At 40.3% G+C, this 14,992-nt stretch overlaps 1 protein-coding gene and 1 long non-coding RNA gene across 22 annotated transcripts; both read left to right on the forward strand.

The window, feature by feature from the left end:
• Nucleotides 228–12,530, forward strand: LOC8080836 (protein CCA1). 21 transcript variants are annotated; one of them, XM_021465305.1, is made up of 13 exons: nt 228–593; nt 723–828; nt 1,147–1,207; nt 2,000–2,054; nt 3,959–4,009; nt 4,256–4,281; nt 4,416–4,500; nt 5,056–5,459; nt 5,529–5,640; nt 5,803–5,864; nt 10,108–10,329; nt 10,427–11,806; nt 11,896–12,478. In XM_021465305.1, exons 8-13 carry the CDS (start codon nt 5,340–5,342, stop codon nt 12,241–12,243), a joined length of 2,244 nt encoding a protein of 747 aa, XP_021320980.1. In that variant the 5' UTR covers nt 228–593; nt 723–828; nt 1,147–1,207; nt 2,000–2,054; nt 3,959–4,009; nt 4,256–4,281; nt 4,416–4,500; nt 5,056–5,339; the 3' UTR covers nt 12,244–12,478. The 21 variants fall into 21 exon arrangements, with proteins under 21 accessions (XP_021320980.1, XP_021320967.1, XP_021320968.1 ...); XM_021465285.1 differs by lacking the exon at nt 228–593 and having other exon boundaries at nt 5,056–5,084; nt 5,254–5,459; nt 11,896–12,530; XM_021465286.1 differs by lacking the exon at nt 228–593 and having other exon boundaries at nt 3,959–4,066; nt 5,056–5,084; nt 5,254–5,459.
• LOC110437092 lies at nt 5,871–9,015 on the forward strand. Its single transcript, XR_002455203.1, has 2 exons — nt 5,871–7,052; nt 8,652–9,015. It is a non-coding gene; the product is annotated as an uncharacterized LOC110437092 (long non-coding RNA).

Raw genomic sequence — 14,992 nt, forward strand, 5'->3', positions numbered from 1 at the left:
TAAACAAGGCCAGCCAGCAGCAATGCAGCATCCCAGCACCTTGCTCTGCTCTGCTCTGCATAAACTATTCTCTCTCAACGCTGCAATTCCGAGAATGCTGGAGGGCGCGCTCGCAAGATTCCGGGGGCCGCAGCGCGAGAAATCCACAAGAAAAGATAGTGGCTGAGATTTCTCGCGGCGCCCGCCGCGATCGCGACCCCCACAGCCTCCCCCTCCCCCTCCCCCCTCCGCGGCCCCGGCGCAGCGCACAGCATACACAGCACCGGCGGCCACCACAGCGAACAGCAAAGCACCTCTGCTGAAGTCGCGCGAGAGCCGAGAGCCTTATTCTCATTCATTCATCTTCCTCCGCGTCTTCCTCTTTCCATCCACCTTCTGCCTGCTTGCTTGCTTGTTGCTGCCGTAGTCCAGGTAGATCCCCCGGGCAGGCAGCCGATCGACCGGGAAGCTTGTGGAGGAGGAGTAGTGGTGGTGGTGGCGGCGGCGGAGAGGGAACCGGGGAGCGGGAAGGCGGCGCGGATTATTATGCCACTGCTGCGGCGCAGGCGCCGGCGCGGCCGGTGATGCCCGCCGTGGCGGTCGCTTGAGGTGAGGTGGGTGGGAATCAATCTCGGGCCTTCCTTGTGCGCTGCCGCTGCTGCTTCGTTCGTGGCGTTCGTTTCGCTGTGATGAATGAGCTGAGCTGAGCTGACGCTCGAATGGGTGCGCGGGTTGGTATGCAGGCGGCCGTGCGTGGGGACGAGGGTGGACGGGCGGGGGGGCGGGGAGCGAGGCGGCGCGGACCGAGGTTGCGTTGGGTTCGATTTCGATTGGTCTGCGTCTGCTGAGGTACTGCTGCTTCTCTTCTAGTAGCTCAAATTCACGGACCTCTGTTTCTAGTCCACGCTACATGCCCCCACGGATTACTACTACTTTTTTTTTTGGCTTGCAGAAAATCACTTTTCGAAATGTTGTGATTGCAATCAGATGGCGATTCGCCTTATTTTTCACTTTGTTCTTCCTGGGCTACGTGTTTTCGATGCTTAGTTTAGCAGTGGAATGGATCGTGATCTCTGGTGTCTGTGCAATTTGAGAATCTGACGAGTCGTGACGTACAGTAGTTGTTAATGAGCTATTATGCCGCTTCTCGCTGTGTTTCTTTTGCAGAGGAGAGGACGGCGGTTGGGATTTGTTGGTCACGGTGTGTGTGCTTGGAAACTTCACGGGGGTGAGTGTTTCCTTGGTGAGGCTAGAAAGATATTGTTTCAGCGTTGTGCTTTAGGACGTCAAATGGATGTTTGTGTTACTGTTCCTGCTGCTGAGCTATGTTGCTACTTGCTTTAGTTTCTGGACATGAGAGCTATCTGTTTCTTGCAGATATGATTCTCTGATATTGATATTGGTTTAATTTGATTGGAAGAATTGGGTTCTGTGAACTCTTAACTTAGTAGATTTAGTTTTGAATTTTTTTCCTACGGTATATGCTCATGTGTGGAGGTTAAGCATGTCTGATTGCCTGATTCTGTTGATGAGAACGACTGTTGCTGAGGTCTATTTTTGCAATTCATGTTTCCTTTGTTAGTCGATTGAGCTGGATTATTTTCTGGCATGTAGTTAGTCCCGGATGTGCTTTCGTCTTGCTCTATTCAATTTGAAATGCCTTTTATTGCATTAGTTGCAAAATTTCCAAATTACTTTTAGTGTCATTAGGTAGAAAATGAAGAGTGATTTCCTGCTATTCTTTTAGTGTCATTATTAGGGGCAAAATGGAGAGTGATTCCTCCAACTCTTTTAGAGTCATTAGGGGCGAAAATGAAAAGTGATTACTGCTTGTTCGTTTGGCTGATAAGCCATAGCTGAAAGTACTGCTCGCAGATTTGTTGTGAGAGAAAAACACTGTTGAATGACTCAGATTCGGTAGATAAGCTCAAGCGAATAGGCAGTTAAATCAAATTAGTAAGGCGTTCTTAGTGGTGAGAAAAGGAAAAGTGCAATTTATTATTCTCACTTTTCTATGTAGGGAGAAACTACTTGATCTAGCCGTTTCAGCAATTCCGTTGAGGTTGTTCTAGAAGGTACTTCTATTTCTCTAATATTTGTTTTTTGAGACGTTAATGGACTGATCTGTAAAGATGGCTACTGCGTTTACACCTTACCCCCTCCATCCCAAAATAAATGCATATCTCATTTCTCGAGAAGTAAAATTTTTTTAATGTTAGAAACATGGAAAATAGTATCAACATTTGTATCTCCAAATAAGTTTATTATGAAAGTATATTCGATGCTCAATCTAATGATACTTATTTTACATCATAAATATTAGTACATTTTTGTATATATTTGGTCAGACTTTAAAAAGTCTGACTTCTCAGGAAGCAAGATGTGCATTTATTTTGGGACCAAGGGAGTAGTTGCTACAAAATGTCATTTTGGAATGGGTGCAACCAAACCTATAAACTTTGATTATAGATTTCTTTTAGTGTTGAGATTGAACATGCAAAATGATGTGCCCATTTATCTCAAAATGGTCATAGTAGCATTTTTTTCTATGTCCTATACATAATAAAGCACACCAGTAGTCCCTAAAATTGTGCTGAATGTGTCATGTAGGTTCTGGAACTATTAATTTGCAACCTGAACTTGCTAAATGATCCACTTGATATCCAAAATGCATGGCAAACCCTTGAGCTATGTAGTGTCGTTTTGGGACGAGCACAGCTAAGCTTTTGAACTTTGGTTACTATTGCCTTTCACTGATGAGATTGAACTTGCAAAATGATGTTTCAATTTATCTCAAAATAAGCTTCATATCGGGTATACTTTTTCCATGTATATGAATACATTACGATAGCAATGGTTAAAGATGTGTTGCACAATGATGAAGATGTCCAAAATGACACTTTATTGTGCCAGAGTGAACAATTCTTCTACATCTATTTTATATTTCTTTTGCATTGAACCATTCTTGGTTATTTTGTCAAGAAAGAGATTGCTCCATTGGTAGAGCCCTCAATTGAGAGTTGAGACGCCACTCACCTAGGTGCTCCCTTAGAGCATCTCCACCAAATTTAGAATAAGTGACCCCCTTTCCCTATCACCAGAGATAAAGGGGATTGAATGCAAAAAAATCTCCAGATTCCTTTTCCAGTCCTCTTTCCCTATCTTTTTTTACTTAATTGGGAAAATCAACCCCTTAATCCTTCAAAGATAGGAGAACAACCAACAAATTTTGTCAAATCCCTTTCTTCCTTCCCCTCATTGGCATATTGGGCCCCACATGCATGCTGTTGTCGTGCCATGTCCGTAGGCTGGGGTAGCTACCATGCCATTCCATGCCCCGCTCTATTTCCCTCATTTGAGTGCTAAGGTTGACTTGCAAGCCATGCCGTTTGTGACTGCAAAGGTGACTTGCTTATGATGGCTTGTGGATTTTGGTGTATTGTTGTTGCACCACCTTCTACCTTTAGAGGTTTAGTTAGTTGAGTTCTTCAGAAAGGCACAGACAAGGGCACATCATAGCTTTTTACTTTCCAAACTCAGTGTTATGGATTCACCATGAGCTGGGGAGGATTAGATGTATTTATGGTTGTGGGTGTGCACATGTATTTCCTCTCTAGTTGGAGGGGTTTTATGCATATGAAACACTTGTACATCTAGCCCTTGGCCATACGTAACACATTTTAGATATTTGACAACCTACTAGAGACATCCATAAACAATAAATAAATTCAAGTAAAAGAGAGAGGATTGATAGCATATGATAATTCAAGATTTTCCGTTGCATTTTTTTTCTTTATAAAAGTACATAGAACTTGACTGTATGTTTTTTCCTTTTTATATTGTGGAGTTGCTATTTATGTTGTTTCATTGTTCAACTGGTTACACAGCAACACAATCTACATTTGGCATCTTCAGCACACTGTTTCTTGTGTTTGACAAACTAGTTGGTTATTCTTACTGCAGTAACTTTCAAATGTAGGGATATCTTGGGTGCTATTTGATTATTTTGGAGCTGTGAGATTTTGTACTGGTACGCCTGTTACCGTGCTGAACAGTCCACTCTTCAATCAGTACTCATCTAAGCGAAGTACTGGAACTTCTAAGCTCAGCTAAACCCAGATAGTTTTTTTTTTATGTTTCGAGAGTGCAACTATTTTTTTAATGGCAATAAGTACACAACTATTATTAAACATAGTGCCTTTTGATCATGAACTGATCAAGGGTTGAATTTGATTGGGAGTAGGCACTTATTATGCCCTTTCTTTTTGTTCTGCAGTTTACCGAAGTGTTTGGCCTCAGGAGGTGAGCTTGATCTCTTCTTCTGATAGTACTTTACATCTTGTGCATGCTTTTGATTGGTTTTATGAATCTAATCCATTTCTTTTCTTGGAATGGTTGCATAATTTGAAAACTTGCGAGTTTTAATATGATTCTAGAGTTGAAGATAAGGAGCGGAGCTAGGTTTAAACTCTTACTTGGTTGTTGCGTGCAACGGATCAACTATGTTAAGCTTTTCTCTAGGTAAGTGGAATGGTGGCGATCCTGGGATTTCCATTTGAAGTAACTCTTGTAATTATGTTAATATTTAGTTTGCTTAATTAACAGTGTTAGGCAATAGAATATGCCGCAGCCCCTTACCATATGCTGCGGCATATTGCCTAACAAACAGTACCTGATTTTAGGTACATGGTAGTTTCTTCTTGTAAGTGAATATCCCTAAATACATATATAAAAGAGGAACTCTGAATTTGACATATAGAATTTAGAGGGTTCCAACAATTGACTTGTGTGTGCCTCAGATTTGTGCTTTAGGGATGGTGTTTTTTAAGGCTTCCTAAAACCTGACTTTTTTTTTGTTTCAGTTAGAATCAGTTTATATTGGACTGTAACTGTGTCTCGCAAAAAAAAAGTACTTTATACTAGAGTTGCGTACAAAGTAAGCTATAGATCTTAAATTTGGTGGCTGAAAAATCGGGCTTTAGGAGCCCTAAAAATGTAGTCATGCTGTAATTTACATTTCAAAGGAAGCACATGGATATTTAAATGATGTTGCTCTGTCTTAATTTTTTTTTGCAGAGTAACAGCAATTGGATCAATTCAAGTAGGTGAGTGGAATTGATCCTTTTGAAGATTCTGATCCCAGTTCAATTCATGACTAGAGTCGTGAATTCTATAGGTTTTCTCGTGTAAATTTAACACTAATTTGGCTGCTCTTTTGGGTCTGGGCGCACAAATTTGAAATATTGAAATATTGGGAGTGCTGGTGTGATATAGAGGTCTAGGGGGAGATATGAGGTACTACTTGCGTCAGATCCAGCGTTTGGTTGGAGATATGGAAGGAGGAGTTCTCTTGTTTATTGATGACCTCAACTCCAAGTGACAAAGCGAACAACTGTTGCACCTTTCCCTTCTATTTCTGTTTATTTTTGCCGGATTTGGAGATGGAGGTGAATTCCTCTGGTGAGGAAATGGTGGTCAAGGTGAGTTGTTCTATACTGTGCTTGTTGATTTGTGGTAAAGAATGAACATTTTATCACTGTTCTTTGTAGGTAAGAAAGCCATACACAATCACAAAGCAGCGGGAGCGGTGGACAGAGGCTGAGCACAAACGGTTCCTTGAAGCCTTGAAACTTTATGGCAGAGCATGGCAGCGTATAGAAGGTAAAATCTCCATAGCGATTGTATCCAAGTAGTTTTATGCTATTGTTTCCTGACTTCATCAATCTGTAACCACTGAGGTTTATTCATGTTGATTTAGTTTCCTTATTGATACTGATTGCACTTTTTTTCTTTTGTTTGTTTGGCTTCCGAATTGCTCCATAGAGCATGTTGGGACAAAGACGGCCGTGCAGATCAGAAGTCACGCTCAAAAGTTCTTCACCAAGGTTCATCCTCTATCTGATTGGCTAGTGCCCTTGTTTGGTTCAGTGCTGTTGCCCTAGCATTCTAGTTGCATCGACTTTATATTTGCTGATAACGTGAATGCCTTTTGTGCTAATTTCCTTTTTTTTTATTTGTCACGCAAAAGGTTTGTGCGTCTTTGTATTAAGACAGAAATAGTTTGATTACAAGGCCAGGCATTACATGATTTGCAATAGAGCTTTAGCCCGCCCCGGGCAGAGACTCACTAGTTTCCTGATTTTTAGTGTCTTTACATTACTGCATTATATGTGTGCCACAGTGATGGGTTTGAAGAGCATGAGCCATTCATGATTTCTTTGTTTTGACCTCAGTGCTCTGTTTATTAACTTCTTAAATAAATCCATATTGAAATTGAAAAAAACATGCTACGAATTTGTTTATACCTGGTTCATTTATTTATGTATACATGATGTAATTGAGCTTATAATCATCTATATTGTGTAACATGACTGAAGTACCAATAATGGGATAGCACCTTGTTAGAGTGAAATTGAGACTATACATTGTATATGAAAAATATTAAGTCACAAATAAATTACTTGAAAGCTATATTTGATGAAGACAAGAACCAACTTAATTATAAACACATAACATAATATGAGCAACAAAGAACTATTCTAGTTTCTTTTCATGCCCTACACTGCCCCCTTCCTTTTTTTTTGTGACCTGTGCCTTTAAGGGGCTAGGCTGTGATGGGGTTAATTTAAGAGCTCACCACTTGTATCGTTGGCAGTTCATGATTTGCCACCCTGGCTCACTTTCATTGCATAGATGATCCCACATGTTAGTGGGATGGGGATGGGGTGCCAAATCCTGAACCAGCCAATCTTAAGAGTGTTCATGGAACAACCATTAAAAATATTGGCTCAATGAGGTTGCATTGCCCCACACTCTCCATGGCATCTTTGCCAATTCCATGGAAGGGAAAGGATGGGAAGGTTAGTAATATGGGTCTATAGGACAGGCCTTGATATACACTTAACAATATGCAACTCTCCTCCGTGTTCGAGAAAGGGTAACTAGTGACACAATTTAGCTTCATTAATACATATGGTGCTTAACATTTTACCTTTTGTACAAATTGACTTGTAGTTGGAGCAGCGAAGAGATGGATGAGTGGGAAAAAAATCCATCCTTCAACCTCCACTCAGGTGAAGCAAATGTTTGAATTTGGAGCAGGCATTCTAGTAGTCACTAATTCACTATGTTAATGTACTATTTTTTTTTTCTGGAAAGCTGTGTGTCACTGTATTTTTCTTGGAGAGTAATTATTTGGTCTATCTAGAATTTGTAAGGCCTTAGGCCACAACATTGAGAGCCTAAAATGTGAAAGCAACACTTTGGAACGTCATTATGGTTTGGGGGCATTAACTAGTTCATATCTAGGCCTTCCTCAAGCCATCACATTTTCACATGCACCATTATATTTGTTCTAATCCAATGCTGTAGTCAGTAATCACAGCCATATAGCTCTGAAGCTACTGGTTGACTTTTGTGGGCTGAAACCCACCATGAGTGGGCTTCTTTTTGGATCTGGTTTAGTGGTAGCCAATTGAAAACAAAATTTCACTTTTGTCTGTGCAAACTTGCAATAAGCAACAGGGCACACAGAGGTCTGGTAGTTCATTGCTTTTGATTTCCTTCATTTATATTTCTGGTAATATCAATTCAATCCACCCAAATGCCACAAGGTTCCTCTAGCAATCTCAAAGGCCCTATGCTGCATTCCTGCTTGGTCAATGATGATAAGCATCATGGTTGACATCCCAAGTTCGAACTGAACCTCGCCATGGCAATCTGAGGCCAGAAGATAATATTTGTGACATATAAATTACTTCAAAGATTTCACATATAACCATGAACATTGTTTACTTAATTACCATGAAGGAAAACTACCTGAAAAACTTTTCAATTAAGGAATCTCCGTGCCTTTTCAGTTATATTTGATTCTGATTTTTTTCTGTTGTCTGTCAGGATCATTTAAGAGAAACAGGAGTGTTTCTTTTGATCTTTTCTCGAATACGCAGGAGAGTTGTATAGCATTATATTAAGAAGAAAAAAAGGAAAAGAAACCCTTACCCCCCCCAACACACACACACACACAAAGTTTCTAAGAGTACATGCTTGTGCTTGCTATGAAAATAGCGACCTTGATCTAGACCTCATATAGGCAGCAGGCCAGCCAGGTAAGAAATGCCTGTGGTCAGTGTTGCCTGCTAGGTTTTCTGTCCTGCCTGTCTAGTTAGGTTGCCTTTTGCCCAGTTGAGCTGGCTAATTGGTTTTCAGGTTAGTTTCTATGGATTTTGGTGGCAAATAATAAATTAAATCTCCGTACAAAGTTATTTCTCCCTAGTCTATTCTTATCCTTCTCTAGATAATCATGTATGCCATTCAACCGCCACTATCCCGCCTCTTTCTCTAGTCTTGTAGAAGGGATGACGTAAACTTATAAGACAAGCTGAATCAATGATATCTACTTATCAGGGTTATTGAAATGCCATTACAAACTGTTTTCTGCCAGAATTTTCTAATATGAGGTGGTAGAAATATGCATGTTTTCCCAAGATACAACTGAACAAGGTCTTCCTGTCTAACCACCTTTGATACCTTGTATCTGAAACACTTCTGAGAAGATTATGGGCAAAGTCTGAAGATTCTTTAACCACCTTTGATACCTTGTATCTGAAACATTTCTGAGAAGATTATGGGCAAAATCTGAAGATTATTTCTTATATTTTTTGGTTTTGTAGTTGGCCAATTCATTATCAAGAGTGAATATGTGTTATAGTGTTCTACAATGCAGTCTGGTTGATCAACTTCTGAAGCAGATAACAACAAGAAACACTTGGGTTGGGGTCCAGAGGACCTATGCAAGTTTAGAATCATTTTTTTGGTGGGGGTGGGGATGGGGGTAGTTGATGCAAACTAGTGGGGTAAAGGGGTTTGCTTGGCTGTGACTTCATATGTGCTTATACTATCTATTGTCTAATTGCTTTCACTAGTGGCTCTTTCGATTTAGTCCAAATTTGCTAGCAGTGTCAGGTTTGCACCAAGTACTTTTATGTTTATAATGTGGGTTGGAGGTTTTGAGTAATTATTATTGCTATATATTTTCATGGAAGGTTGTCCATAAAGAAAGGAAATGATGCTTAAAAACTGGCTATGATTTGCTTGGCCCTTTCATGGCAATTAGTAAAGATGAACAGTAAAAGATAAAACTTCAGTACATTGTCTGTATTTTATTCCATTCATTCACATGTTCTTCACCACCCAGTTTTATCCTGCAAGTGCTGCACTGTAGTGCTGTAGGAGAGGAAGGTTTCAAACATTTTTGTATCTTACCTCTGTCCTTGTCATTGAGCCACTCGCCAACATACAAACTCCGTGCTGGCAGGCGTGCAGCTAGGCTCCCTCTCTGGGTACGAAGAAATGAAGCACAGTTTCTTTCTTCTGTTGTTTTCATTATCTGTTCTTTCTACATTGAACGAGATAAACGGTTCTGGAGTCATGTGTTAAGAGTAGGATTAACCAGGTGCCACCTAGCATCCGTCATTTCTGCGCATTGTCCTTAGACAAGCTTGTAGCCAGCGAAACCCTTTCCATCCAGCTGCCATTTGCTAGTCTGTAGATCAGCAAAAATACAGTGCATTTTCTCATCTTAAGTTGTTTTAAAGTTTTCTAATAGCCTTCTGTTGATAATTCTTACTCCACATGATTGATATCTGCAGTTTTACTTTTTTCTCATTCCATAACTTGAACTTTCGAGCATAATTTCCAATTTGATATAACCTATGATATGAAAGTTTCGGATAAGGGACAGGGGCAATGTCAAACTTGAAGAAAAGAACCCTTGGTTTAGCTGTGAATTCATGTCTTTGCTAAATAGTATTAAACTATTCCACTTATGTTGCGTGCTTTGAACACTGTTTTTCTATAAGCACTATGTTCAGTTATAATTGGTGCAAACTGAAAAGAACTGTGCCATTGCCATTAACATTTCCTCCCCTGAGATTCATGTATTATCTTACTGGTTTCTGATTGGCTGGAATCTGTATAAGCTGACTTATTTTGTTACCTTGTAAGGTTATATATATTTAGAGACTAACAATATACAGTCACTGGCAACAGTTTCAAGTCCTTAATTATTTCTTTCAAGCATGTAATTTTATTTTCAATGCCTGTACCTAACAAATTAGGAAATTGCAGTTGGAAAAGGAAGCTATGACCAATGGTACTTCTCCGGGGCAAGCCCTTGACATTGACATACCTCCACCACGGCCTAAAAGAAAGCCTAACAATCCATATCCTCGAAAAAGTGGTCTCAGCTCTGAGACACCAACCAAAGATTTTCCAAATGACAAGTCAGCAAAACCAAATATGCCCTTGAGCAATGGAAATGTACAAATGGCAGGTGATGCATCTCTTCAGGTAAATTCTCCCTGGTATTTTGCCTTCCTAGGAACACATGTTATCCTCTGTATAAGTATCTTTAATTTTCTTTAATTGTAAACTCACTTGCATCCAGAAATTTCAAAGGAAGGAGTTGTCTGAAAAAGGAAGTTGCTCAGAAGTTCTTAATCTCTTCCGTGATGCCCCATCTGCGTCATTTTCTTCAGTTAACAAAAGCTCTTCAAATCATGGTGCACCCAGGGGGGTCGAGGCAAGTAAAACAGAAATCCGAGATATGACCATCATGGAAAATAATTCTCTTAACCCCAACATGCAAGAGGATGTAAAGGAGATCAGCGATCATGAAATGGAAAGGCTTAATAGTATCCAAATCAGCTCTAAATGTGAACATTCTCACGAGGGATATTTGGATCTCTCAATGCAACAAATGAAGCTAAAGCCAAAATCTGTGGAGACAACATATGTGGACAAACAAACTGCAAGAGCTTCGCACTCCCTAGCGGAGAAAAATGGGACAGCTAGCATTCTGGTCACTGCAACTGAAGGAACTCATTCTGATCAAACAAGTGATCAAGTGGGAATCAATGGAAGCATTAACCCATGCATCCATCCAATGCTTTCTTCAGATCCAAAATTTGATAGCAGTGCCACACCACAGCATTTTCCTCATAATTATGCTGCCTTTGCTCCAATGATGCAGGGCAACTGCAACCAAGATACCTACAGGTCATTCGTCAATATGTCATCCACCTTCTCCAGCATGCTTGTTTCCACGTTGTTGTCAAACCCTGCCATCCATGCAGCTGCCAGGCTCGCAGCATCATACTGGCCAGCAGCTGAAGGTAACACACTTATCGATCCAAATCAAGAAAATCCTGCAGATGATGTTCAAGGAAGGAACATAGGCTCTCCTCCAAGCATGGCTTCTATTGTAGCAGCTACAGTTGCTGCAGCATCTGCATGGTGGGCAACACAAGGTCTTCTCCCTTTCTTCACTCCACCCATGGCTTTTCCATTTGTACCAGCTCCTAGTGCTGCCTTTCCCACAGTTGATGTTCCAAGACCTTCAGAGAAAGACAGAGATTTCCCAGTTGAAAATGCACAGAAGGAATGCCAAGAAGCTCAAAAACAGGGACAATTTGAAGGTTTAAGAGTTGCTGCTTCTTCAGTGTCTGATGGGAGTGGAAAAGGCGAGGTGTCTCTCCACACAGAGTTAAAGATATCTCCTGTCCAGAATGCTGATGCAACACCTACCACAGGAGCTGATACAAGTGATGCATTCAGGAATAAGAAAAAGCAGGATCGCTCTTCATGTGGTTCTAACACACCTTCAAGTAGTGATGTTGATGCAGACAATGTTCCTGAGAAGGAGGACAATGCTAATGAGAAGGTGAAGCAAGCCTCCTGCAGCAACTCTTCAGCTGGTGACACTAACCACCGCAGATTTAGAAGCAGTGGAAGCACTAGTGATTCATGGAAGGAGGTTTCTGAAGAGGTTGTAATATACCAACAATATGCTAATTCACTCTGTCCAAATCTTTCAGCATGCCCCATTGCCTTTCTAATTCACTTTTTTGTTGACAGGGTCGTCTGGCTTTCGATGCGCTGTTCAGTAGAGAAAAGCTTCCGCAAAGCTTTTCTCCCCCACAAGCAGAAGACTCGAAGGAGGTTGCCAAGGAGGAAGAAAATGAAGTGACTACAGTGGCAGTTGACCTCAACAAGAACGCCACAAGCATTGATCATGACCTCGACACAATGGATGAGCCAAGGGCTTCCTTTCCCAATGAATTGTCGCACCTGAAGCTGAAATCGCGCCGAACAGGCTTCAAGCCATACAAGAGATGTTCTGTGGAAGCGAAGGAGAATAGGGTGCCGGCTAGTGACGAGGTTGGTACCAAGAGGATTCGTCTTGAGAGCGAAGCATCCACATAATCGATCTCTACATGGGGACTGGTCGGCCTGCCTCTACCATGAAGTTTATGTCAAAGTTATATTTACATCTAAGCTACTATAGGACTTCAAACCTTGCAATGCAGTGCTTCATTAAACTTAATCTGTTGTGTGCTGTATTTTAATGCTTGTCAAGCAGCCCGCTAGACTGCTTTTAAACCTTATCTCGTAGACTCTGATTTAAGCATTAAGCAACTATTGAACTTTTTGGTCAAAAGGTATTTTCCTTATGGTTTATAATTTTTTCGAAAGGAAAATAATTGAAATTTGATTCATTTTGCAGGGTCATGCATTTACATAGCACACTTGATGCAAAAGTTTATTTGATCAAGTTATGTAGTGGAATAGGCTGAGCGAGAGGGTGGACATTATGACTAATATAGGGCAGAAAATATTTGAACATTTTTCATGTTTGCTGTTGCCAGTAGGTTGTGTAGAAAAAGTACTCACATAAATGTTTCACTTCCATTTTAACTTGTGTTATGCTCTCATGGACTTCCATTAATTTAATCTCCTACATGCCTGCACCTGCATCTCCATTATTATATTGGGAGGAACCTAATTTCTGTACAATTTGTAAGTTTATGTTTCCTATATTATGTCTGTTGAACCGCTAGAACCTAGCAGTATTCATGTTACAATTAAAAACCAACATTACTGATGATCTGACTTTTGCCTAGTTAAAAGAATGCATTATTTCAAAATGACTCAGATCAATATGGAGAACATCTGAGATTGTAAGATTCTAGGTCTGACCTTATTTGTCTGTGTTTTTTCATGTATTGTATACACGTGATCATCAGGCTGCTATGCATGGCACTTATTGCCAACTGGAATGCTCTTTCGCTTTTCTTCTGTTTAATATTACGCTGAGAGGATGCGCACAAAAATAATCGAACATGTGATGTTATCCACTTGCCTGATCAATCAAAGGGAAAAGGTAGCCGGGGGTGGGAGTGGGAAGAACATGTTCAACACGCGTCCACTTGCAAACAGGGCAGAACTTCAGTTCTAATGATTCCCTATTCATTTTACAGGCAGTTTAGATGATTCATATAATTGTGCATGTTGCATGCAAGTTGCAACAACATACATTTCTGTAACAGATCAGCCCGTGTACATATAATTTCCTGTACCAAGGGATAATGTTTCATATGTACTGTCGGTTGATGCATTTCTTGATTTTCGAAAGAAAAATAAAAAAAAATCGTTTTTTTTTGGCATGGCATTTCTAAGCTAGACATCTCGATCTTAGCTCAATTTGAAAGTGAAAAGAAAATGGAACAAGAAATAATACATATTTCTGTAAATTTAGTTACCTTTGTTATTCTCTGTCTATTTACTATCGGGCGGCATATATTTTCTCTGGTACTGCTAGTACTCTTTTGCTCTTAATTTGCAGCATGCATTTGGTACTACCAAGAGTTTGACTATGGTTGAGGGTAGACGCAGTAAAAATCAGTATGATGGTTGTACCAATTACCCTGTCTAAGCGACCAAATCTCTCTTTCCCTTCAAAAAGAAAAAAAAAGAGAAAAACTTGTCCTAATTGAATCGGTGAACCTCTACCAACGTACTCGGTACTCATAAATAAAAAACTTGTTGTGTTAAGTAGATCCAATTGACCTAGTCACTTAAGCAGTGTTGCCCTATGATCATACCACTTGCTGAAGTCATCATCTAACACTACCTATAACATGATTGGCCCTGGGCTGTTGTCCAACCACCGCCTAGGCGCCTACTGGCTACTGCATAAGTTTTTCCCTCTATTGCATAAGTTTTCTAGCTTGTGAATATCAATTCTTTTTTCTGAACAAAGTTGGTTCGGATCTTTCCCATCCTACTTCTTCGTAGAATCGTCATGTACAGGAAATCCATGGATCTAGAACGACTTCTTTATGACAAATCTTCAAGTAATTTGAAAATAAATTCATGCTGAAAGTTTAAATTGACAATGCGCATACTTCCTTGGGCACCCAAGACGCCAATGTAACAATGCCGTTCGTGATGAAAGTTTAAGTTGACAATGTGTATAGAGCGGAAAATATCCGCTCTATTTCCATCCCTACATTCTACGGTACATATTTATATCTTAGTGCTCAATTTTAAGTTTTATCCCCCCCCCCCCCCCCGAAATTCCTATATATATTCTGTCTCCGGCTCTGCTCATGTTAATAAGGCTATCTCCAACAGGGAGACTCATTTGGGAACCCAAACCTAAAATGGGTCTCCAACACAATACCTATAGCCTCCAACAGAGTACCCATACAGAAGATCTATTTTGGGTATCAGGAGAGGCATAACCCAAATTTGGGTATCCTCTCTCCTCGAGACCCATTTGCAGAGAGTGTTGTCTTTTAGGTCTTGTTGTTGGAGAAGACTAAAAATAGGTATGGAACCTTTTACCTGTAGCGCTACCCAAAGGACAAATGGGTCTTGTATTTTGGGTGACGATTGTTGGAGATAGTCTAAGGATGCAGACACTATTTGCTGGAATCCGATAGCTATGTATGAAGTTATAAAACCAATTTGTTTGTATAATAATATATCATCACATATGGAAGCTGACGCCACAAGATACTAGGTAGATGACGTCAGCAGATCAACTTGCCGACTTGATCAACCAGGTTTAACTAGTACTCAATTTTTGCCTAGTTACAGCTGTTGACCTTGGGAAACCTGCTGATTTACACTTGATTACAACCAAAGCTAGTAGGAGTAATACAAAACA

The sequence above is a fragment of the Sorghum bicolor genome, chromosome 7 (genome assembly GCF_000003195.3).
Source record: "Sorghum bicolor cultivar BTx623 chromosome 7, Sorghum_bicolor_NCBIv3, whole genome shotgun sequence".
Lineage (NCBI taxonomy): Eukaryota > Viridiplantae > Streptophyta > Magnoliopsida > Poales > Poaceae > Sorghum > Sorghum bicolor.